Source organism: Hypanus sabinus, chromosome 8 (genome assembly GCF_030144855.1).
Source record: "Hypanus sabinus isolate sHypSab1 chromosome 8, sHypSab1.hap1, whole genome shotgun sequence".
Taxonomy (NCBI): domain Eukaryota; kingdom Metazoa; phylum Chordata; class Chondrichthyes; order Myliobatiformes; family Dasyatidae; genus Hypanus; species Hypanus sabinus.
The window spans coordinates 83,516,652-83,540,768 of NC_082713.1; the positions used below are offsets into that span (position 1 = coordinate 83,516,652).

The window sequence follows — 24,117 nt, forward strand, 5'->3', positions numbered from 1 at the left end:
GGTGTTGAAGAGGTTTTGGCATCCCATGACCAAGAACTGACAGATGAAGAGGAAAGGATAACAATTGAAACCAAATGCGGTAGTGAATGGCCCGAAAGTGAAGATGTCCAGTAACTGAACAGGAAGCAATTGCGTGAGATTTTCGCTGCAATTGACAACGCTGCAATGATTGCAGAAAAGTATGACTTTAATTTTGGAAGGGAGGTTTAGGGCATACTTGCAGGACGGTTTGAGTGCTTACAATGAACTGTATGATAGAAAAATGCGTGAGGCTAAGCAGTCAAGCATACTGTCATTTTTCAAGCCTTCCACATCAGACGACGAAACTCGATCTTCAACATTGAGGCAGGCAATCACAGAAGATGACATGCCTGCCCTGATGGAAACAGATGACGATGAGATGACACCCCAGACTCCCACCACCCCAACCTCCGACAACTCAGCCAAACACACCATCATCAGTGTGCTTGGTCTTTTCTCGATTCTGGTAAGTGGAACTCCACTGGGAGTACATTATTTCTACTTTATATAGGCTGTGTATTTTTGTGTGTTATTTGGTAGCTTCATAGCTTAAAGGTTACTGGAAAGAGCACTTCTGCTGAGAGCGCTTGCGTGAGATTCTCGCTGCAGTGGACAGTGCTGCAATAATTGTAGAAAAGTATTCCCACTTTATATAGGCTGTGTATTTATCAGATCATTCCTGCTTTTACTAGATGTTACTGTTATTTGGCATGATTTAGTAGGTTATTTTTTGGGTCTGTGAATGCTCACAAATTTTTCCCATGTAAATAACTGGTATTGCTTCTTCACTTTACGACATTCCAGCTTACAAACCATTTCATAGGAATGCTCTACCTTCGAATAGCAGGGGAAACCTGTATATATTTTACCTTTCTATGTATATAAAACACTTAAGAATGTATGTATTCCAATAATTAAACCACTTCATTGCTTAGTGATAATTGTAGCTTTCATCCGGGCAGGGCCTTTCACATGCTCCATTATTCTCACTTTATCCTTTAAAATTGTTCCGATCGTTGACCAGCTGTAGCCTAATGCTTTTCCAATGACCGATAGTGTTTCACCTCTTTCCAAATGCTTTATTATTTCCACCTTATATTCAATCGCGATCGCTTCCCGTCAATAGAACAGAAACATTGCGGGTGGCGGGTCCCGAGCTGCGCCGGGTCCTAAGGACCACTGCACTGGGACAGGTTAAATGAGACAAGTGGGGCCTGCGCTGGGTTTGGGTACTGTATTTGATCCTCCACAATATTCCGAGTGGGAATTTAAATTAGAGGTGGCAGTGCTTTTTTAACGAGGTCGAGTTGCGAACTCGACATCAGCCTGGCACGGATGGTATGGGAGTCACTGGATCGACATTAACCCAGCATGGGAGCAGTCTGTCACTGAATCGAACTCAGGAACCTCTGTTCTCAAGCCCGGCGCTGATCTCACTGCGCCACCAGCCAACTGGAATGGGCGGGGTCAGGGTGAATCTTGCTAAGAAAAATTTAAGCCAAATACAAAGTTACACACTCAACACAGTGTCAATGGAAAGGACTTAAAATGGCGGACAGCGTTGCGATGCGACTTAAAATAGCGGATGGCGTTCTCCTTCTTCAGTTCGGGTTGTCCGTAAATCATACGTTCATAATTCGGGGACTACCCGTATGATGGCCTAATTAGTGTTCCAATAGCAATACAACCAAGCAATGTAGTGTAATTAAAATAACAAATTTGGTGGTCAACAAAAAGTATTGTTCCCCAAGGCTCGCTCACTCTCCACCAGACTGTGAAATTGTAACTATACTCATGTGTTTCTACCATGCTCCAACTCATGTGACTAATTACCATAATAAATGCTCCTCATACTACAATACAGACAGAAAACAGATACGTGGCTCCTACAGTTGATAAGTATTTCTATGATTGCCATGGAGATCAAATGAGAGGTGAGTGTGTGGCACAGCTTGTATTTGGCATTATTCTGTTATTCCTAAAATCATAATGGGTGAACATATTGAAGCAGTATTTCAAATTCCACATGAATGAAATCACTGTAATATTTTTCACTTTACCTCACCCAATATTCTTTGGGTGGCTTAAGCCTAACCCAAATTATCAAAGAGTTCAGGACCATCTAACATTGCCTATTTTGTAAATGGATATCACTTGCATCATCTCTGAACTGAGCAGATGAAACCTGTTTGTTCTTTGCTTTTCTACTCAAACTAGAAAGTGGAAATATTTTATAAAATAGAAAATTACACACACACACAAGTCATACATATCAAAACTTTTAATTTTGTCAACTTACGCCACCATTACCATATAATATTAATGAAAGCTTTGCCACGCAATTAAAAATTTAGATTAGTAAAAGCTAGATCTCTGGACTTGCAACACACCTCAAACTTATGTACCAAAGCCTCTCAAAGGTCCCACATTCCCAACATATTTAATTCAGAATGCAAGAACTTTGGTACTTCTCTGCATACAATGATTGCATATTATTTTAAATAAAATTGTACCTCTCATGCAGCTTTTGCTTTATTATTTCTTAAAAACAATCTCAAGACAAATAAACATGGTAAAATGATGCCTTATAATTACGGACTATGGAATGTACTGAAGCTAGTAGATAAATGGAGAATTAGAGGGGCCACATAACCTTCACCAAAAAAACCCCTCAAATATTCCAACTATAAAGATTGTCAATCAAGAGGGGAAAAATAATGTACAAGTATGTCTGTGGTCTATAACCGTATTTTTGGGGACTTTAAAAATAATGCTAACTTCAATCTACAAACTGTGTCACAAAAATTTATCAATGTCGGATTTAAATATGTTTGGCGAATATTACAACCAAGAGCAGTGATTGTCAATTTATGTAAAAATCATGTCATTTTTCTCTCAAAAAATTACCACCCAATAAAGCTCGATTACTACACCATTACTCAAAAATCAAATTAAGCTAACTAGAAAAATAAAGCCCAGCATGATCCATGTCTAACCACAATACTTGCCCATATTCTCACTGGAGAGATATAAACCTGATAGTTTTGATAAAATGTAGCGTTTTGGCATCTGTAATTATATACGAATACATTTCATTACGTACTTTGCTGAATTAATGCATTATCACTTCAAGGAAAAAAATATATGCAATTGTCTCCGTTCCAGGCACCTTGTTCCAGTCTTGGAAACCGATAAAAAGAAAACAAGTTCTGCCAACAGCATATTTCAACCTGGAAATATCTGAAAGGCCTATTATTTGCTTCATAAATCAATGTCATTCTTTTACACTCTCTTCATTCCTCTTCCCATCAAACAGGCAAAAACAGTCATAACCATCTTGGACTTCACTTCCACCAAGTCCTCTGGAAGGGCATACACACGGGCTCCAATTTTTCTGGCCATTGATACAGCATATCTGTTGAAAAAGGCAATATATGATCCCATGCATTATATTTTTTTTATATGCTGTGTTCATTTCATTTAACTACAGTCAACTAACAAACCCAGATTATACTTTATAATTAAAATGCTTGGCACTGAAAATTACAAATTCAGGAAAAACATGTAAACTTAGTTAGGATCTGCTACCTTGTCTGCACTTGCCTTGCCATGCACTAAACTTACAAAGCTGTTTACTTGATTATTTATTTATCATCCACAAGGTACAGGGATAGAACCTTTTAACAAAATCAGAAAATTGTGGATTCTACTACAGCACTCTATGTATCCAAATAAACACAAGAATCGCCTAGACAACAGACACAAAATGCCGGAGGAACTCAGCAGGCCAGGCAGCATCCATTAAAAAGAGCAAACAGTTGATGTCCTAAGTTCCTGCTGAGATTTTATGTGTGTTGCTTTGGATTTCCAGCATCTACAGATTTTTTCCTGTTTGTGACAAGTATAGGCAATATGTTCCAACAGTATTAACACCCATTAATAAACATATTAAAACATTTAAATATCCAAAAATAAATGATAATAGCTATTTTCATTTAAAGTATTGAAACTTCGATTCATTGATCAGTTTTGAAATCACAAGGCACAATTGTACAAACAAAGATGGCTCTCATTAGAACAACATGCAATAGAAGCTTAAGTGGTCTGAAAACTGATCACTATACACCCACACACACACAATCTGCCCCCCCCCAATATGTAGACATTTATTTATTCTTAAAGATTCAAGATGTGGCCTGGGGCAAACCTCCCCCACAAGCAGCAAATCAGAGAAAATGAGGCCTAGATGTAAAAAAATACTTGTTTCCTCTATCCATTGCAGGTGTGGCTTGCAATTAAAAGAATTTTTTTTTTGCAAAGTGACAATGAAGTTTGGGCTACATACTTGGCATTCTCTTGCTTATCTTCATCAGAAAGGTCCCCAGTCTTCACCAGTTCGTAGTTAACAGAATTAGGTTGAATGGCATCAATCAAATCCAACACAGGCAAACTTGAGCTTAAGTTCTTATCCTGTGTAAAAATAGTTTCAGTTTCAGATGAGGAACTATTGCATTTCTTATCCTTAGATGCTACATTCCCAATTTTCCCTTGAACATTTCTGAAGCAACTTGTATGTTGCTTTATGAGAAAAAATTAAAACATTTTTATAATTCCTTTTACCTTGCAATATACCACAAACTACTTTGTAGCAAAGTTAAACTTTTTAAATTGCCTTCACTGTTGTTTAGAAAAATACATTTTGCCAGGTTTCATGCAACAAGGTTTTAAATAATTCCAATTTCAAATTCCTAGAATGCAAGGCTTCAATTTCAATTTTCCAGATTGCAATTCACTTCAATGGACAGACTTTGAGGATTTAGTATCAAACCTATGACACATCTCTCAATGCAGCCTTGAAAGATAAGCATTATATGCTCAAGTCCCTGACTTCATCAGAGCATATTAGAGATTGTTAGAAGCAAGAAAAGACAAATCAATTAACTAATTTTATGCTAGAAGCCTCTCTTTCTAAAGGGAATACACACCACAGAGAATCGGGTTTATCTTTTGTTTTTCATAAGTTACATTTACATAGCCTCTGCCTCTCATCATCTTATACACCTCTATCAGGTCACCTCTCACCTCCATTGCTCCAAGAAATAAAGGCCGAGTTCATGCAACCTATTCTCATAAGGCATGCTCCACAATCCAGCAACATCCTTGTAAATCTCCTCTGTACTCTTTCCATAGTTTCCACATCCTTCCTATAGTGAGGCTACAGTACTCCAAGTGGGTTCTGACCAGTGTCCTATATACACCCTGTCCTCATCATATGCGTGTCCAGACAATGCGTACTCACAGTTATGCATCAAACCTATTTCTACCAACTTCTCCTTATATGCGTCCAAAACTCAGAGTTATGTGAGGCTGTTGGGACGAGAAGCACTGCTTTCTCGCCAACACAAGTCATGTGCACACACCTCACAGTCTCACTCCCACCAGTCTCGCATTGGTTTTAGCAGCATTTGGATGTACGATCTTGCGCTCTTAAACTTTTGTTGTTATTACCTATTGTGTACTGATTTTGTGCTTGAAATATTTAACTATGCCTCTTAAGCATTCTTTGTCAAGTCCTTAACACTTGAAAAAAAGTTGGAAATTATAAACAGGGCCACATCAGGTGAAGGTAACAAAGGTCCTGAATGCTACTTCGGCCTGGGTGAGTCCATGATCAGAAAGATAAAGAAAAATGCTGAGAAAATAAGAAGTGCAGTGATTGATTCATCACAGGTGTCTTCAAAGATTGTTAGCAAAGTGCGTAACCAGATTATGACAAAAATGGAGAAAATGTTGAGTTTGTACATTGAGCATGAAACAAAGGAAAAAACAACACTCAATTCCGATCATCTTCGTGTGAAAACTTTGGAAATTTATGGTCACCTTTGTTCAGAGCTTAGTGAGGAAGTGTCAAGTGATATTGTTAACTTTAATGCAAGTAGGGGATGGTTTTCTAAGTTTGGGAATTGTCACAGGCTTCACAACTTAGCTGTGCATGGTGAGCAAGCTAGTGCTGACCACAAAGCTGCTGAATGCTACCCTCCGCGGTTGTGGGCTACGACAGCTGAGTTAGGCATAACACCAAAGCAGGTGCTTAATGCAGTTGAGACTGGGCTTTTTTGGAAGCGTATGCTGAAACGAACTTACATAAGTAAGGATGAAAAGACTGCGTCAGGTTTCAAGGCAAACTTTCTATGATTTATTACATTGAACATTACCTTAAACTGATGAAATATAATACAAATATTGCCTTGTGGTACTGCTTTTGTGTCGTCTTGGTATGAAAAAGTGAATAATTTACAGATAAAACATACTTAGGAAGTCCTCCAGATCACATCCCTATTTTCTCCATTTATATAATTATTCACATTATGCGTTCTCCATACTATGTGTCGACTGCAAGGAACATATCGTCTGCATATAACAAGGATAGGGCGTAGCTGCAACATGACCTCTCAGCTCCTAAACTCAATCCCACAACGGATGAAGGCCAATGCACCGTATGCTTTCTTAACCAGAAGTCAACCTCCACAGCAGCTTTGAGTGTCCTGTGGACTCAGACCCCAAGATCCCTCTGATCCTCCACACTGCCAAGAGTCTTACTATTAATACTATATTCTGCCATCATACTTGACCTACCAAAATGAACCACACTTATCTCACTTAAACTCCAACTACCATTTCTCAGCCCAGTTTTGCATCCTATCAATGTCTTGCTGTAACCTCTGACAGCCCTCCACACTATCCACAACACCTCCAACCTTTGTGTCATCAGAAAATTTACTAACCCATCCCTCCACTTCCTCATCCAGGTCATTTATAAAAATCATGAAGAGTAGGGGTCCCAGAACAGATCCCTGAGGCACACTACTGGTGAGTGACCTGCGTGTAGAATATGACCCGTCTACAACCACTCTTTGCCTTCTGTGGGCAAGCCAGTTCTGGATCCACAAAGCAATTTCCCCTTGGATCCTTCTTACAGCCTTCTTACTTTCTCAATAAGCCTGGCATGGGGTACCTTGTCAAATGCCTTGTTGAAATCCATATACACTACATCTGCTGCTCTACCATCGTCAATGTGTTTAATCGTATCCTCAAAAAATTCAATCAGGCTTGTAAGCCATGGCCTGCCTTTGACAAAGCCATGCTGACTATTCCTAATCATTTATGCCTCTCTAAATGTTCATAAATCCTACTTCTCAGGATCTTCTCCATCAACTTACCAACCACTGAAGTAAGACTCACTGGTCTATAATTTCCTGGGCTATCTCTACTCCCTTTCTTGAATAATGGAACAACATACGCAACCCTCCAATCCTCCAGAACTTCTCCAGTCCCCATTGATGATGCAAAGATCATGGCCAGAGACTCAGCAATCTCCTCCCTCGCCTCCCACAGTAGCCTAGGGTACATCTCATCTGGTCCTGGTGACTTACCCAACTTGATGCTTTCCAAAAGCTCCTGCACATCCTTTGTCTTAATATCTACATGCTCAAGCTTTTCAGTCCGCTGTAAGCCATCCCTACAATCGCCAAGATCCTTTTCCGTAAAAAATACTGAAACAAAGTACTCATTAAGTACATCTGCTATCTCCTCCAGTTCCATACACACTTTTCCACTCTCACTCTTGATTGGTCCTATTCTCTTATGTCTTATCCTCTTGCTCTTCACATATTTGTACAATGCCTTGGGGTTTTTCTTGATACACTTCCATTGATGTTTCCATATTGTTGTCCATTCTTCCTCAGATATAATTATCCCTCTTTCCTTCTCCCATTTTGTTTTAATGTATGAAGTCGAATGTGTTTTAAGATTTGACAACCCCTGTTCCAGTAGTCTAGTCACTGAAGGATAATATTCATCGTCAATGACTCTGCTATCCAACAACTGAGATCAGCTGATCATTTTAATTGCACAAAATAATATTGTTACTGCATTACTGTAAGGTACCATACAATCTCAATGTAGGCAAACAATCCTCACTGAAGTTACAGTACAAAAATCCCATGGTAAAGATGGCCTTTCTGATAAAGGCAAAGGTAATCGATCTCTTCTCTTGAGCTAACCTTTTAACCAGATTTTAGCCATTTACCACAATACTAACTCATTTGGTCAAGTATTAAATTTTCTTTGATACTAATCCTGTGAAATGCATGAGATACTATTGTATACTCAAAGTGCTGGATGTGGAAGTAATTGTTGGGAGATAAATCTGAATCCTCCATGCATTTGTTGAGAAACATTTATGAAGTAGTCACTTGCTTGCTCTCTGTTTAATCAGGGTACATGGAAAGATGTAGCAAAAACTAAAAAAAAACTTACCTTAAAACTTTGGACTGTGGTTGACTTGCCTGCATCCTTCAATGTTTTATTTACCCAACTGATAATGATATCATCATTGACTTTCTGACCATCACCCAGTTCTTCAAGTACGTTCAGTGTATACCTTTCAATATATAATTGCAATTTTACAATTGCTGTGGCAATGGTTTATCTCAAAATTCAAGATGCACTTCCTAATTAACATGCCAATAAACTACTTGTTTTAAGTGATACCTGAAGTAAAAGTAACCAAAACACTTGTGAAGATAGATTTAAAAATACTCACAGTGGGCATCAATCAATAAATCAGTGACCTGATATAAAGCTGAGCAATTATGGAGCATTTCTCACATCCTTTTCAAGAGGTCCTAAAGCATTTTACAGTTAAGTGCACTCAATGTCACAATGTTGGAAACATAGCAGACAAGTTGTGCACAGCACAGCAGGCTCTGCCAAACAAGAATGTAACAACAGTACAAAATTAAGAGCCCTTTTAACAGCATTTTATAACAATGTTAGTACCTTCTCATCAGCTGCCAGACCAAGGCTAAAGTTAGCGTTGAGTTTCCATCATTCAAATCGTTTCCACCAATGCCTACCAAGGAAAACTTGGCTCGCTCCTTTCCCAAATCCACCGCATAATTACAGTTTTCCAGCTAAAAAAAATTATTTTTGAGTAAAATTAAGCTTATGAATATTGGTAAATCTTCTTCAATACTTTTATAACAAGAATTGATCTACCTTTTTCATATTAGCACCTAATTTAGGATATGGTGGCTTGTTCACTTTGTTCCAGTCAACTGGCACCTTGATTTTCTCATACAACTGTAATATCACGAGGGCATCAACTAAATCACTGTAACAGGAACAAAATTCACAAAATATTTCACTGGTCACTACACTTAAAAGTCAACCACAACTGAAACCTTCCTCATGGATATCCAAACTCATTGGGTATTCCCAATTTGATCCAAAATAGTCCTATCTTGCTAGGGGACGGGGTAGGGGAAACCAGCTCAGGGAAACCCTCCTAATATGTTAAAAATGTAAACAGAGCCACAGATGCTCAGAATATTTGGCAACATCTTTGGAAAGAATGAGAAACAAGAGTTAAATTTTCCAATCAATAACACTTTATCAGAACAAGGAAAGGTTAGAAATAAAATGTCTACAACTTAAAACATATTCAATTTCTATCCTTTCCTAGTTCTTAAGACATTAGCTTGTCTTTGTGTTTTTCTCTCTACAGATGTTGTCTCGTGATGAGTTTTTCCAGTATTTTCTGTTTTCTTTTCTGATATTGTCTTTTAACATTGTTACCATTTGAAGAGCCCTGAACCATACTAGTTTTACAAGATTACAGTAGAATTTAAAAGGAGTAGATTAGAGTAGATATTCATTAGTCTGATTTTAGGGACACTTGTTTCCAAATCCAAATCACTCTAAATTGTGATGGGAAATTCAACTCAACTATTAAATCAAAATTACACAGGTCACTCTTCTGATGTTGCATATCTTGGATGAACATTATACTGTTTACCTGTACAGATGGTTCACTGCTGGATTTACTCCTTGAGAGTTAATCCAGTTGCGGAAGGTTCTTTCTTCACGGGTTTCACCTAATATATAACAAAATGTAAATAGATGATCAAAGAAAAACATTGCAGAGAAAATTAACATCAGAATTGGAGTAAAAAATTTAGCACATAAGGAATTAATTTTTCCTGGTTCTCCAAGCTATTAGTGGAAATGTTAATGAAAATGCATTTTCTGAAATATTATGCTAGAGTTAAGTTCTAACTAGTGGACTTCCTATTTTACTTCTCAAGAGTAGTCTGTAATTTGAATCATGAAGTTCATCTGCTAAAACTGAATTGCCTCTTTAAGGCCAATCTTTCACTTGTTGTGTGGGGAAACCAGATGGCAGTGGCAAATTTCTGGCTCAAGATCAAAATGAACTGGCAAGAAAAATTTCGTTTTACCATTAGTGATTTTGTACTTGGAACATATTGAAGAATATTTGGGTCCATATCAGAATCAAAGCTTTTAGATGAAATAAGCTAAGGACAAATACTAAGTCAAAGTCAAAGGCACCCTGCTCTAATCATTTTACACCTGTGACTACATGGCTGGGTACAGCTCCAGTACTATGTTCAAATTTGCTGATGATGTCACTGTTGTGGGCTGTATCAAGGGTGGTGATGAACCAGCATTCAGGAGGGAGACTGAAAATTTGGCTGAGTGGTGTCATGACAACCACCTCTCACTCAATATTAGTAAGACCAAGGAACTGATTATAGACTTCAGGAGAGTGAAACCAGAGGTCCAGGGGGCCAGTACTCATCAAAGGTGAAGAGGGTCAATAATTTTAAATTCCTGGGTGTCACTGTCTCAGAGGACCTGTTCTGGATCCATCATATAAATGTAATTGCAAAGAAAGTGCAACAGTGCTTCTACATCCTCAGGAGTCTGCAGACATTTGACACAAACTTAATACATGTGTGGGGGAAAGTGTATTGACTGGCTGCATTACGGCCTGGTATAGGAACACCCCTTTGAGTTGAAAATTCTACAAAATGTGGTGGATTTGGCTCAGTACATTATTGGTGAAGCCCTCCCAACCAGTATGGGAGCACACCTACATGAAACGCTATCGTAGGAAATTAGCATCCATCATCAAAGGTCCTCACCGCCCAGGCCATGCTCTTTTCTCACTGTTGCCATCAGAGAGAAGGTATAAGAGCATCAGGACTCACACCAACATGTTCAAGAACGGTTACTACCCCTCAGCCATCAGACTCTTGACAAAAGATATCTACATTCATCTCTTAAGATATTCCCACAATGTCCTCTTTATCTTGTTATTTCATGCTGTTGTTATTAACTGCTATTTATTTATACTTGCATTTGTAGTTTGTTGTCTTCTATGCTCTTGCTCTTTCATTGACCCTGCTTATAGTTACTATTCTATAGATTTGCTAAGTATGTCCGCAGAAAAAAGAATCTCAGGGTTGTATGTGGTGACAGGTAAGTAGTCTGATAATTTCTTTTTACTTTGAACTTTGTATATTACTATATTCATTTTCTTGCAGGCTTTTACAGGAAAATAAAGAAATACAAAGGAATTTATGAAAAAAAACTAAACAAATGGTGACAAACAACCAACATGCAAAGGAAGACTAATTGTGCAAATAAAAAATAATACTGAGAACATGAATTGTAGAATCCTTGAATGCGAGTCTGTAGGTTGTGGAATCAGTTCAGCGAATATGCAACTAATATGCCAAAGATTAGTCCAACTAATAGGCTACTTTGTGGGACTCCAGTGAAGAGGCACTCAGAATATTATAAACAATATTATTTGACGAAGAATATATTTGAAATGGAGAAAACATTTTTGGAGTTTCTCCAGAATGGTCAAGCAGACTAAGCTAATGCTTTTGATTGTTGAAGAACAAGATACATGCAAAATTTCTCCAGAGGCTGACTACAAGAATATTTACTCCAGTCATCTCTCTAGTTCTAGAACCTGGGGACATGTCTCAAAAAATAAAAGGTATTTCTTTACTCTGAGCACAGCAAAAATTTGGAATTCTCTATTTACATGGGCTGTGGATGACCAATTCTTGAGGGTCTTTTAGGTAATGAGCACTGAAGTTTTATGTCAGTGACAAGGGTCTAAGTGGCTTGGTCCAACTTTTTTTTATATTTTCTTATGACTTACAAGCAAACCAACTAACCACCACACAAATCAAAGTGCTACTTTTGTTCCTAAAATATGGGTGAAATTCATTTAGCTACTCACCCCAGTTGCACAGGAGAGGTAATGGAGAACATTAGACTTTAATCACCAACTAGTGTGGAACCTATAGTCTTGTACACAATCATGCTGGGCAGATTATTAATGACATTAACAAGTGGATTATTAGTGGGAATAGTGTATATGGGTCCTTGATGGTGGGTGTAGATAATCAGCAGCACTGTAGTATAACTAGTAGAGCTGCTGCCTCACAATAGAGACCCAGGTTCAATCTTGATCTCAGGTGCTGCCTGTGTGGAGTTTGCATGTTCTCCATGTGACTGGGTGGGTTTCCTCCAGGTGCTCGGTTCTTCCCTCTTCCTACTTGGTCACAGTAAATTGCCCATAATGTATAGTGGATGGTAGGATGTGGGGAGCTGTTAGAATATAGGAAAAATGGGGTAAATGTAGAATTAGCAGAGCTGGTTGATGCTCAGCACAGACTCAGTGGGCTGAAGGGCCTATTTCAGTGCTGCACATGACCCTTTTATGTCCTATATGACTCCAGAGCACCAATACTTTTTGGGCAAAGCATTCTGTATGGCATAGGTACCATCCTTCTTGCTGTTAAAAGTTAGAGTGCCTGGAACTGACAGTACATGTCTGATAGAAAATTAAATTCTTACCCCCCCCCCCCCCCCCCCAACACGTGCCATTTAGACCATGCCTAATTTAGGCCCTCTGACTATTTTGTTGGACACAAAATAAGCAGGTCATCTGAAAACCTGGTCCGTTTCCGACTAGATGAGTTACATTGAAATTTATTGTATCCTCTCCTGCAGATCCCACCACAAAGATAAAATATATCCAATGGTCTAAATTATGTCTCACCAATTTTAAGTTATTCTGCTCCAGATATTTCAACAAAGAGCTGAATACCAGTTTCAAACTATATTCTAGAATCACACAAAACTCAGTTGTAACTTTACCTTCCAGCAAGCTCCAATCAATGTCATGATTCTCAGGTTTTTCAAGAGCTGGGTACTTGTTGAACAGATTAGCTACAAATGCCAGATTCAGTTTTGGGTTCCCTTGGACAACATCTGCTGGGGTGACAAACTGTCTGCAGCCTAGTTTGTCTGCCTCTTGTAACATGTATTCAGCGCGTTTAAGGTCATCGCTCTCCTGCAAGGTTTAAGACAATAACATGAGTGATCACAAACCACCTGCTGGTATTATGCATTGTAATTTAATATTACTGAATTTTGAATAACTGATCTTCTGTCCAAAGTTTAGAATGCTGCAATAACAGAGATGCGTATCTCCATTAAGTGGATTTAGAACATAGACAGAAACGATCAGCACAATGCAGGCCCTTCGGCCCACTATACTGTGCTGACCAATTAAGATAGGCCGTAAGATTATAAGACGTAGGAGCAGGGCTATGCTACTCAGCCCATTGAGCCGCTCTGTTACTGAATCACGAGCAAACTCTCATCTCACTCGACCCCACAACCTGTGATGTCCTCACTAATCAAGAATCCATCAAGATCAATCTAATCCTTCCCTCCTACACAGCCCTCAATTTTTCCATCATTCGTTGCCTTCCAAGAGTTTCTTAAATGCACTAAGTTATATATGCCTCTACCAGCACCCCTGGCAGGGCATTTCATGCACTCACCGCTCTGTGCCAGGAACTTACCTCTGACATCCCTCTACACTTTTCACCAATCACTTTAAAATTATGGCCCAGGTATTGGTCATTTCACACTGGGGAAAAAAAAATCACTGAAAAGCCACTCCATCTACACCTCTTATCATCTTGCAAATCTCGATCAAGTCATCTCTCATCTCTTCACTACAGAGGGAAAAACACTAGCTCCCTCAACCTATCCTCTCTAATCCAGGTAGGATCTTGGTAAATCTCCTCTGTCCCAATCTCAGAGCTTCTAAATCCTTCCTATAATGAGACAACCAGAACTGATCACAATAGTACAAATGTGGTCTTGACCAGGGTTTTACAGAGCTGCTACGCTACCTTGTGGCTCTTGAACTCAATCCCCCAACTAATGAAGGTCAACACACCATATGCCTTTTAACCACCTTATCAACTTAAGCTGAAAATTTGAGTGATCAATGGATGTGGCCCCCAAGATCCTTCTGATCCTCCACATTGTTAAGAATCCTGCCAGTAACCCTGTTCCGTCTTCAAATTTGACCTTCCAAAGTGAATCACTTCTCACTTTTCTGGGTTGAGCTCCTGGTTCATCTACCACTTCTCATGTAGCTCTGCATCCTGTCAAGTCTTGTAACCTACAACCTTCCACACTATCCACAGTTCCACCATCCTTTGTGTCATTTGCAAGCTTATTAACCCACCCTTCCACTTCCTTTTACTCTTATAACTTCAAAAGTATTGTTAAATAGTGTGATAGTTAGCTGTATTGGGGCAAAGGGTTCTTGCATAACTAATACTAATACATTAAATTAACTATATAGCATGGAGCAGGTGATGTGTTACTGCTGCGAGATGTGGGAACCGGTAGACCCCATGGAGGGACACGGCAACTACACTTGCAGCAAGTGTTTGTTGCTTGAGGAACTCCAGCTTCATATTGATGAGCTGCAGTCCGAGCTTCAGACACTGCGACACATCAGGGAGGGGGAGAGTTACCTGGACTCTGTGTACCAGGAGATAGCCACACCTAATAGATTAACTAATGTAGATTGCAGTCAAGCACAGGATGGTGTGGCTATGAGTGAGGAAAGTAGGGGAATCCAGGAGGTAGGGCTGGAGGAGATGCAGGCCTTACTCTTGTCCAACAGATTCGAGGCTTTAACTCCCTGTGAGGGCAGGAGCGGGGACTGTGGGGAGGATGAGCAACCTGCCCATAGCACCATGGAGTGGGGGGCCATTCCAGAGGGGGGAGTCAATAGAAATGTTGTAGTAATAGGGGACAGTATCGTCAGGGGGATAGATTGGGTTCTCTGCAACCGAGAGCGAGAGTCCCGAAGGCTATGTTGCCTGCCTGGTGCCAGGGTTAAGGACATCTCTTCTGGGCTGGAGAGAAACTTACAGTGGGAGGGCGAGGATCCAGTTGTCTTAGTACACGTTGGTACTAGTGACATAGATAGGACAAGGAAGAAGGTTCTGTTACAGGAATATGAGCAGCAAGGGGTCAAATTAAAAAACAGACCCTCAAGGGTAATAATCTCTGGATTATTACCTGAGCCACGAGCAAATTTGGCTAGGTTAAATAAAATTAGGGAATTAAACGCGTGGCTCAAAGACTGGTGTGGGAGAAGTGGGTTTTGCTTCTTGGGACACTGGCACCAGTACTGGGACAGGAGAGAACTGTTCTGGAGGGACGGGCTTCACCTGAACCGGGCTGGGGTTAGTGTCCTGGCGAATCATATAACTAGGGCTTCAAAGAGGTCTTTAAAATAACTAGTGGGGGGGGGGGGAGGATTCTAGGGAGCAAATAATTAAAAAGACAATGGAGAAGGTAATGGATGTAGGTAAAAGTGGAGGAATAAAAAGACAGAGTGTGTCAGGAGGGGAAAGAATGTACGGAGATAAGCGTAAAGTTGTACAAAAGGAAAAGGTAGGAAATAAGTGTCAAACATATTTGAAAGTCCTTTATTTGAATGCACGTAGTATTAGGAATAAAATTGATGAGTTGACGGTACAAATAATTACATATGGTTATGATATTGTGGCAATTACAGAAACATGGCTGCAGGGTGACCAGGACTGGGAATTAAACATACAAGGGTATTCGACAATTAGGAGAGACAGGCAAGAAGGAAAAGGAGGTGGGGTGGCTATGTTAATAAAGCAAGAAATCACTGCAATAAAGCAAAATGATATTGGCTCAAACGATCAGGATAACTAAACAATTTGGGTAGAAATAAGAAATAGTAAAGGGAAAAAAGCAGTGGTGGGAGTAGTCTATAGGCCTCCAAACAGCTGTAACTCAGTTGGTCGGAGCATAAATCAGGAAATAGTTGGGGCTTGTAATAAGGGAACAGCTATAATTATGGGGAATTTTAACTTTCATATTGACTGGACTAATCAAGTTGGACACAGCAGCCTTGAAGAAGAGTTTATTGAGTGTATTCGGGATGGGTTCCTTGAACAATACGTTACTGAGCCGACAAGGGGGCAAGCAGTCTTAGATCTGGTCCTGTGTAATGAGACAGGACTAATAAAAAATGTCCTAGTAAAGGATCCCCTTGGAATGAGTGACCATAACATAGTCGAATTCCATATTCAATTAGAGGATGAGAGGGTTGGATCTCAAAAAAGCGTACTGCGCTTAAATAAAGGAGACTATGATGATATGAGAGCGGAATTGCTTAAGATGGATTGGGAAAATAGATTAAAGGGTAGATCGGTACTTGATCAGTGGTGTATATTTAAGGAATTATTTTACAACTATCAAGAAGAATATATTCTACTGAAGAAAAAAGGGTGTAAAAGAAAAAATAGTTATCTGTGGCTAAGTAAAGAAATAAAGCAAAGTATACGACTAAAAAGAAAGTTATATAAGGTAGCTAAATCTAGTGGGAAGACTGAAGATCGAGAAGCTTTTAAAGATCAGCAGCAAATAACAAAAAGATTGATTAAGAAGGGGAAGATAGATTATGAAAGTAAAATGGCGAAAAACATAAAAGCAGATAGTAAGAGTTTTTATAGTTACATAAAAAGAAAAAGGGTGGCTAAAGTAAATGTTGGTCCCCTAGAAGATGAGACCGGGAAATGAATGGTAGGGGACATGGAGATGGCGGAAACGCTGAACAAATATTTTCTATCAGTTTTTACAGTAGAGGACACTCAAAATATCCCAACACTGGATAAACAGGGGGCTCTAGGGGGAGGGAAGCTAACTACGATTCAAATCACCAAGGGATTTGACTGAAGGTCAAATCCCCTGGACCAGATGGCTTGCATCCTAGGGTCTTAAGGGAAGCGGTGGTCGGGATTGTGGATGCATTAGTGATAATTTTTCAAAACTTGCTGGACTCGGCAATGGTCCCGGCAGATTGGAAAAATGCTAATATAACTCCTTTATTTAAAAAGGGCAATAGACAGAAGGCTGGGAATTATAGGCCAGTTAGCCTAACATCTGTGGTTGGCAAAATGTTGGAATCGATAATTAAGGAAACAGTAACAGGGCATTTGGATAAACATAGCTTAATAGGACAAAGTCAGCATGGCTTTACAAAAGGGAAGTCATGTTTGACAAATTTGTTAGAGTTCTTTGAGGACATAACATATAGGGTAGATAAAGGGGAACCAGTGGATGTGGTGTATTTGGACTTCCAAAAGGCATTTGACAAGCTGCCACACCAAAGATTATTACTTAAAGTAAAAAATCATGGGATTGGGGATAATATTCTGGCATAGGTGGAGGATTGGCTTTCTAACATAAAACAGAGAGTTGGGATAAATGGTTTATTCTCAGACTGGCAGTTGATGACTAGTGATGTTCCGCAGGGGTCGGTGTTGGGACCCCAACTCTTTACAATCTATATTAATGATTTGGAGAAAGGGACTAAATGCAACGTATCGAAGTTTGCTGATGACACAAAGATGGGAGGGAGTGTAATGAGTGCGGAGGACATTGAAACCCTGCAGGGGGACATAGATAGGCTGAGTGATTGGGCAGATATTTGGCAGATGAAATATAATACTGACAAGTATGAGGTCTTGCACTTTGGCAGGAAAAATAATAGAGCAAGTTATTATCTCAATGGAGAGAAACTGGAAAGTGCTTCTGTGCAAAGGGATCTGGGGGTCCTGGTGCAGGAAACACAAAAAGTTATTATGCAAGTGCAGCAGGTGGTCAAGAAGGCCAATGGAATGCTGGCTTTTATTGCTAGGGGGATTTAGTATAAGAACAGGGAGGTCTTACTGCAGTTGTACAGGGTATTGGTGAGACCACACCTGGAGTACTGTGTGCAGTTCTGGTGTCCATATTTAAGAAAGGACATACTGGCTCTCAAGGCAGTGCAGAGAAGGTTCACTAGGTTAATTCCGGGGATTGGTGGGTTGATGTATGATGAGAGGTTGAGTAGATTGGGACTCTACTCATTGGAGTTCCGAAGAATGAGAGGCGATATTATTAAAACATATAAGATTGTGAAGGGGCTTGATCGGGTGGATGCGGGGAGAATGTTCCCAATGATGGGTGAAACTAGGACTAGGGGGCATAATCTTAAAATAAGGGGATGCCGTTCCAGGATTGAGGTGAGGAGAAATTTCTTCACTCAGAGGGTAGTGGGGCTGTGGAATTTACTGCCCCAGAGAGCTGTGGAAGCTACTACACTCAATAAATTCAAAACGGAGATAGATATTTTCCTGGATAAAAATGGCATTAGGGGATACGGTGAACGAGCAGGTAAGTGGACATGAGGCTAGGTTTAGATCAGCCATGTGATTTCCTGGGCCAGTTTTCGATAGCCTGGATGGGTCAGAGAGGAATTTTCCAGATTTTTTCTCCTCAATTGGCAAATCGTGTTTTTTCCCCCCGGGTGATCACATCGGTTTGGGCGGGATGAATAATAAAATAAAATGGGCGGCATGGTGCCCTGTTGGTTGGCACTGTTGCCTTGTGGGATTCGGTGATAACTAGAGTTAAGATTGGATCAGCCATGATATTGTTGAATGGCGGAGCAGGCTTCAGGGGCCGATTGGCCTACTCCTGCTCCTATCTCTTATGTTCTTATGTTATGTTATCCAAATCATCTATAATAATCACAAAGTGCAGGGTTCCCAGAATAGATCGCTGCAAAAAATACATTGGTCACTGAACTCCAGGCTGAACATACTGTATTTACAACAACACTCAGCCTTTCATGGGCAAAGCAATTCTGAATTCACACAGCTGAGTTTCAATGGATCCCAAGCCTCTTGACTTTCTGAATGACCCTACCATGCAGAACCTTATCAAATCAACTGCTCTACCTTTATCAATGTTCTTTGTCACATCCTGAAAAAACTCCATCAGACTTGTGAGGCATGACCTGCCATACTGACTATCTCTAATCACACTTTTCATCTCCATATGTTTGCAAACCCTGTCTCTAAGAAAAATTTCCAGTAAATTGCCCTCCACTGAAGCAAGACTCACTGGTCTTTCCTTCCCAGGGTTATCCCTACTCCCTTTTCTGAACAAAGGAATAACAGCTGCCACCCTCCAATCACCTACTACTATTGCTCAGGCCAGTTAGGACACAAAGATTACTGTCAAAGGTGCAGCAATCTCTTCCCTCACTACCCATATTAATCTGGAGCATATACAGTTCAGTCCGAGGAACTTATCTATCCTAATGTTTTTCACAAGTTCCAGCATTTCCTCTTTCTTAACATTGACGTGTTCCAGCTTATTAGCCTGTTTTATATTGTCCGCAGAAACTTCAAGGTCTCTCTCATTGATGAATACTCAAGCAAAGTATTCATTAAGGACCTCCATCAACTCCAGACATGTTTACTCTTCTATCCCTGATTGGTCCTACCCTCTCTCTGGTCATCCTCCTGTTCTTCACATTCGTGTAATGCCTTGGGGATTTCCTTATTCCTACTCACCAAAACCTTTTCATGCCCCCTTCTAGCTCTCCCAAGTCCACTCTTCTGCTCCTTCCTGACTATATTGCAACTCTCTAGAGCCCTGTCTCATCTTGCCTCCTAAACCTTCAGTAGGCTTCCTTCTTTCTTGACAAGATGTTCTGCAAGTGCTCCCTAAATAACATCCACATTGCTGCATATAGATAATAACCTTTTAAGAGATTACCAAGGAGACAGAAAACTGCAGTTGATTGATTCCCAGAAATTTCGGTAGTTTAATGAAGATGTTTGCATTGAGTCAAATGTCATTCCACCTGGATTTCAGAATAGTCAGATAGTGGATTATCAAGAGTCTTACCACAATTAATCCATGTACCTCACACTTTATGGCAATCTGTTAACCTTCAGACCATGTCAGTCAGGAACGTGCTAATATTATTTTGTGACTGTATGTGCTGGATCATAACTATATGTATCTGACTATATGTACTGTGTTTTGCACTATTGCCTCAGAGGAATTATGTTTAATTTAGCTGCATACGTATGTATGGTTCCGAAGTCTTTTAAGAATCAGCAACATTGGTGGACCTGGAATCACAGAAATCCTGGGTGAGGTAAGATTTTCTTCTCCAAAGGAAACCAGCAAATCAGTTACATTTTTACAATAATAAAGTAGGCAGACGGTCATAATTACAAATTATGTTTTTAATGCATAAAAGATTTAGGTTATTTACTGAGCTTAGATTCCACAGCTAATGGTGAAATTTAAGAGCAGCACACACAAAATGATGGAAAAACTCAGTAACTTAGGCAGCATCCACGGTGAGGAACAAACAGTTGTCGTTTTGGGCCAAGACACTTTATCAGGACTGGAAAGGAAGGGGGATAAAGTCTGAATAAGAAAATGGGGGTGGGGGCAGATGGGAAAGAGTACAAGTTAATAGGTGATAGGTTAAACCAGGTAAATGGAAGGTTGTTGGGTGGGTAGGGGATGGGGGAATGAAGTGAGAAGCTGGGAGGTGATAGGTGGAAGAGGTGAAGAGTTGAAGGAGGATCCTGATAGGAGGTCAGTGGACCATGAGAAAGGGAAAGACAAGGGTCACCAGAGGAAGGTTACAGACAGACGAGAAGAGGAAGAGTGAGAGGTGAGTCAGAATGGGGAATGGAAAAAGAGAGGTGGAGAGGTAAGAAATTTACCCTAAGTTAAAAAAATCAATGTTCAGACAAAATTTAAATCTGAATTCCTGATCATTATTCTAGATACTTGAATGATTTGTCTAGCAATTTAAACATTTTAATCCACTACCTTAGCCCCTTTTGTTAGCTATTCCAATTTAAAGGATGCTTAGCTGTTATGATTGTTGTCAGTACTATTTCTTTTTGGTTTCCTTGCCAACATCTCCATTCTCCCTCATTATCTCAATATCTTTTTCTACCCATCAACACTTGCTCTAGTTAATTTGACCCTGACATAGATTCTGTTGTTCCCACCACCACCTCGACAATTCTCTACTTTTCCAAAGATAACTACTGACCCAAGATAGAAAAAATGATTATATGGCACCAGGATGAATAAGATGGGGGAGGGGGGGGTTTATGGGATTGATTAGAGGGACATGATATAGAGAAAGATCTTTTCACTCAACAATTTGATCAGAGGGATTTTTGTATTACTGATTTGGCCTGCTGAGTTATTTCAATAATGAACCAGGTGTTCCCAGTCACGTTGTCTAGTGCAACTTCTTCCCCATGAATTAAGTGGGTTTCATGGCAAGTAAAACATTGAATACCATTTGATTTAACACCTTGGGAACAATTCATGTGGAATTATTAGGTATTATGCTATCCAGCTGCCAAGCATGATTGTGTCAAAATAGTGGCACAGGACTGATCACTGTGACACTGCCATCTTCTGGCTCCACTTGTGATGCAGGAGTTAACATTACTACCAATGATTTCTCCTCTTCCTTTATATATATAAAAAACTGTAAGCCTGTCTCTCTTTGCCTAGTTTGCTGAGAATTTACAGCATTTTCTGATTTTATCTCAGATTTCAGTATATTTCACATTTATCTTTTTATCAGAACTGCTTCTATCTGAAAATATACAATTGATATTCATTGCATGCATTAGGCATCTAGTTGAAAATATTTACTTCTGATGTGATACCAAGTTGCCTTACATTTTTAGATCTGGAGGATGGGGAATAAACCAAAATGGTAAACCACAGATGCAGAGATTGCACTGAATTTAATGTCAAAATAGTTCAATGCTCAGACTTTCTGGTTGGAGTGGATTTTGGGAGACAGAGAAAACGTCCAAGGCTTATCTTAAGGCAGGAAGAGAACAGAGGAAAGGATTATGAAATGAAGAAGGAAGACTTGAAGATTCCTTGAGCAGCTATTTGCAAGTCTCTTCTTTCTTCGGGCTCATAAAGACTACAATTTAAAAAAACTTCATGCACAAGTATACAAAAGCAAACCGCAAAACTGCACAAAGTCTGAGGCAATTTGTACAGATAGGAACTGTAGTTCCCATGTCACCAACTAGATTTTAACTTGCATCAGAATTACACTTCCCAAACAATCCTCCTTAAAACATGCTGACTGGCTAGTCATGCATCTCCACAGACAGTTCCTATCAGCAGTGATTTCTACAATGTTCTCAACATCTCCTTGTCAAATAAGGACAGGCAGAATTGAGTGTGTGAAGGGAATGTACATTTACATTTAAGATTACATGGGAGCAGCAGCAGTGGAAGTAAGGCTCTGAATTTAGAAACATTAACGTGATCAACTGCACAGGAACATCCCCATTTTATGGCATGCTATATATCTGCTGACCCATTTGAAGAACGTGCATCCATAAGAACTCCCAATTATCAACTCAAAACTAGGTTCAGAGTACCAATCGCCCGTCACCTGAATTTCACAAATTCAAAGAGTTTTAAACCACCATGCTCTCAGTTCTTCCTGCGTAACAGGACTATTCTATTTTAAGATGACTGACATCCACGATTAGCTCACTGATCACAGGCAACTTTCCTTCCTCCCCCTCTCCCTAATACAGTAACTCCCTTTAAAGCAAACTCTGCACAGCAAAGAACGGAATAGGAATAAAAACTTAGCTTTTACACTTTAAGCTGCAAAGCTTTTTTAAAAAATGCATCACATAAAGTAAAATGAATTCAGCAGTTTAAAAGCCAAAGCTTTATCATCTGAGCACAGTATACTGCTTAATTAGTTAAGCAAACTTTCTAGGATATCAAACCTTAAAGTTTATGAGTTTAAGAAATAGTCAGATCAGCAAATCACATATTTAGGGGCATTGTTTTTGAGTAAACAATTTTTCATTAATGTAATTTGTCTTTATTCATTTTTAATAAAGGTATTAACTCATTCAGAAGAATATTTGTTATGCTTTGTCCATTATTGTAAAGAAACACTGGTACTTACATTAAAGCCCCACATGTTGATGTCAATACGCGGTTCACCTTCTTTATTGCCTTTTGGTGCAATCTGATTCAGAAGGTGATAATAGGCCCTTGAATCCTAAATGCAAACAAATACAGTCAAATAACTAAAGCAGCAAATATACTCAAGTTTTAAAACCAAGTCTATTTATTATTTAATAATCAAAAATAATTTGCACAGGATGCATACCAATCATATGGCAGTTCTCACACCTAACATAGTATTTTTGATTGTAAATAATGTACCAGCCAATTTTTGCAGAGCTAGGTCCCAGAAATATATAGTTAATTTCCAAATAGTTAATAACCAGATTTGGTAATATTGATTGATGGAGACCAGAACTACTGAATAATTGCATGGACAGAGAAAGTCTCAGCTAAAAACCTCAGCCAAAAGACTCCTTCAGTGCTTTATTAGCAACCTATTAGCAATTCCAAGACTCAAGAGGGGCCAACATACAAATTGCATACTCAAGTTGCATGCTGAGTGATGCCGCTCAGCTAAGGATGACTTCTCAATTCAAGCTAAAATCATTACTATCTTTCTGTGAATGAAGGAAGAAACTGCAGGCAAGAGTTGTTCTTGAAGGAGACTGCAGTCCATATGATTCCTTTGCCTTCCTATGTTGAGAAATTTCTGAGAAAACATTTTACTAACTTCATTTGAGTTTTTCAAGGGAGTGACAAAGGTGATGGATACATGTAGAGCTATGGCTATTGGCTACATGGATTTTATTAAGGTATTAACATCCAAAAGATCAGTTGCAGATATGGATAGAGAAATTGGAAGTGGAGCTTAACCCAGGGGAAACTTGTGGTAGAGGTAGTATAGATGGCATATGGCATGCTTGTATTAATCAAGGAGCTAAGTTCAAGAGTTGGGAAGTTATGGTGCAGCTTTATAGAATTCTAATTAGGCTGGATCTGGAGCACTGTCACAAACAAGAGAAAATCTGCAGATGCTGGAAATCCGAGCAACACACACAAAATGTTGGA

General features: G+C 39.4%; 2 protein-coding genes across 3 annotated transcripts in view; one reads left to right on the plus strand and one right to left on the minus strand.

Annotated features, from left to right (window-relative positions):
• LOC132398276 (uncharacterized) overlaps window positions 1-16,499 on the plus strand; it is a 1,154,100-nt gene extending 1,137,601 nt beyond the window's left edge. Inside the window, exon 2 of the mRNA XM_059977451.1 lies at window positions 14,748-16,499. Within this exon, the coding sequence (XP_059833434.1) occupies window positions 14,748-15,527 (780 nt within the window). The 3' untranslated portion in view covers window positions 15,528-16,499. The remainder of the gene's footprint in view (window positions 1-14,747) is intronic.
• LOC132398274 (plastin-3-like) overlaps window positions 2,285-24,117 on the minus strand; it is a 156,298-nt gene continuing 134,465 nt past the window's right edge. For both annotated transcript variants that reach the window (XM_059977446.1, XM_059977445.1), the window contains 8 exons: window positions 23,105-23,200; window positions 13,069-13,264; window positions 9,881-9,959; window positions 9,082-9,196; window positions 8,863-8,996; window positions 8,341-8,464; window positions 4,367-4,491; window positions 2,285-3,436 (listed from right to left, as the gene is read on the minus strand). In XM_059977446.1, coding sequence (XP_059833429.1) covers window positions 3,304-3,436; window positions 4,367-4,491; window positions 8,341-8,464; window positions 8,863-8,996; window positions 9,082-9,196; window positions 9,881-9,959; window positions 13,069-13,264; window positions 23,105-23,200 — 1,002 coding nt within the window. In that variant the 3' untranslated portion in view covers window positions 2,285-3,303. The remainder of the gene's footprint in view (window positions 3,437-4,366; window positions 4,492-8,340; window positions 8,465-8,862; window positions 8,997-9,081; window positions 9,197-9,880; window positions 9,960-13,068; window positions 13,265-23,104; window positions 23,201-24,117) is intronic.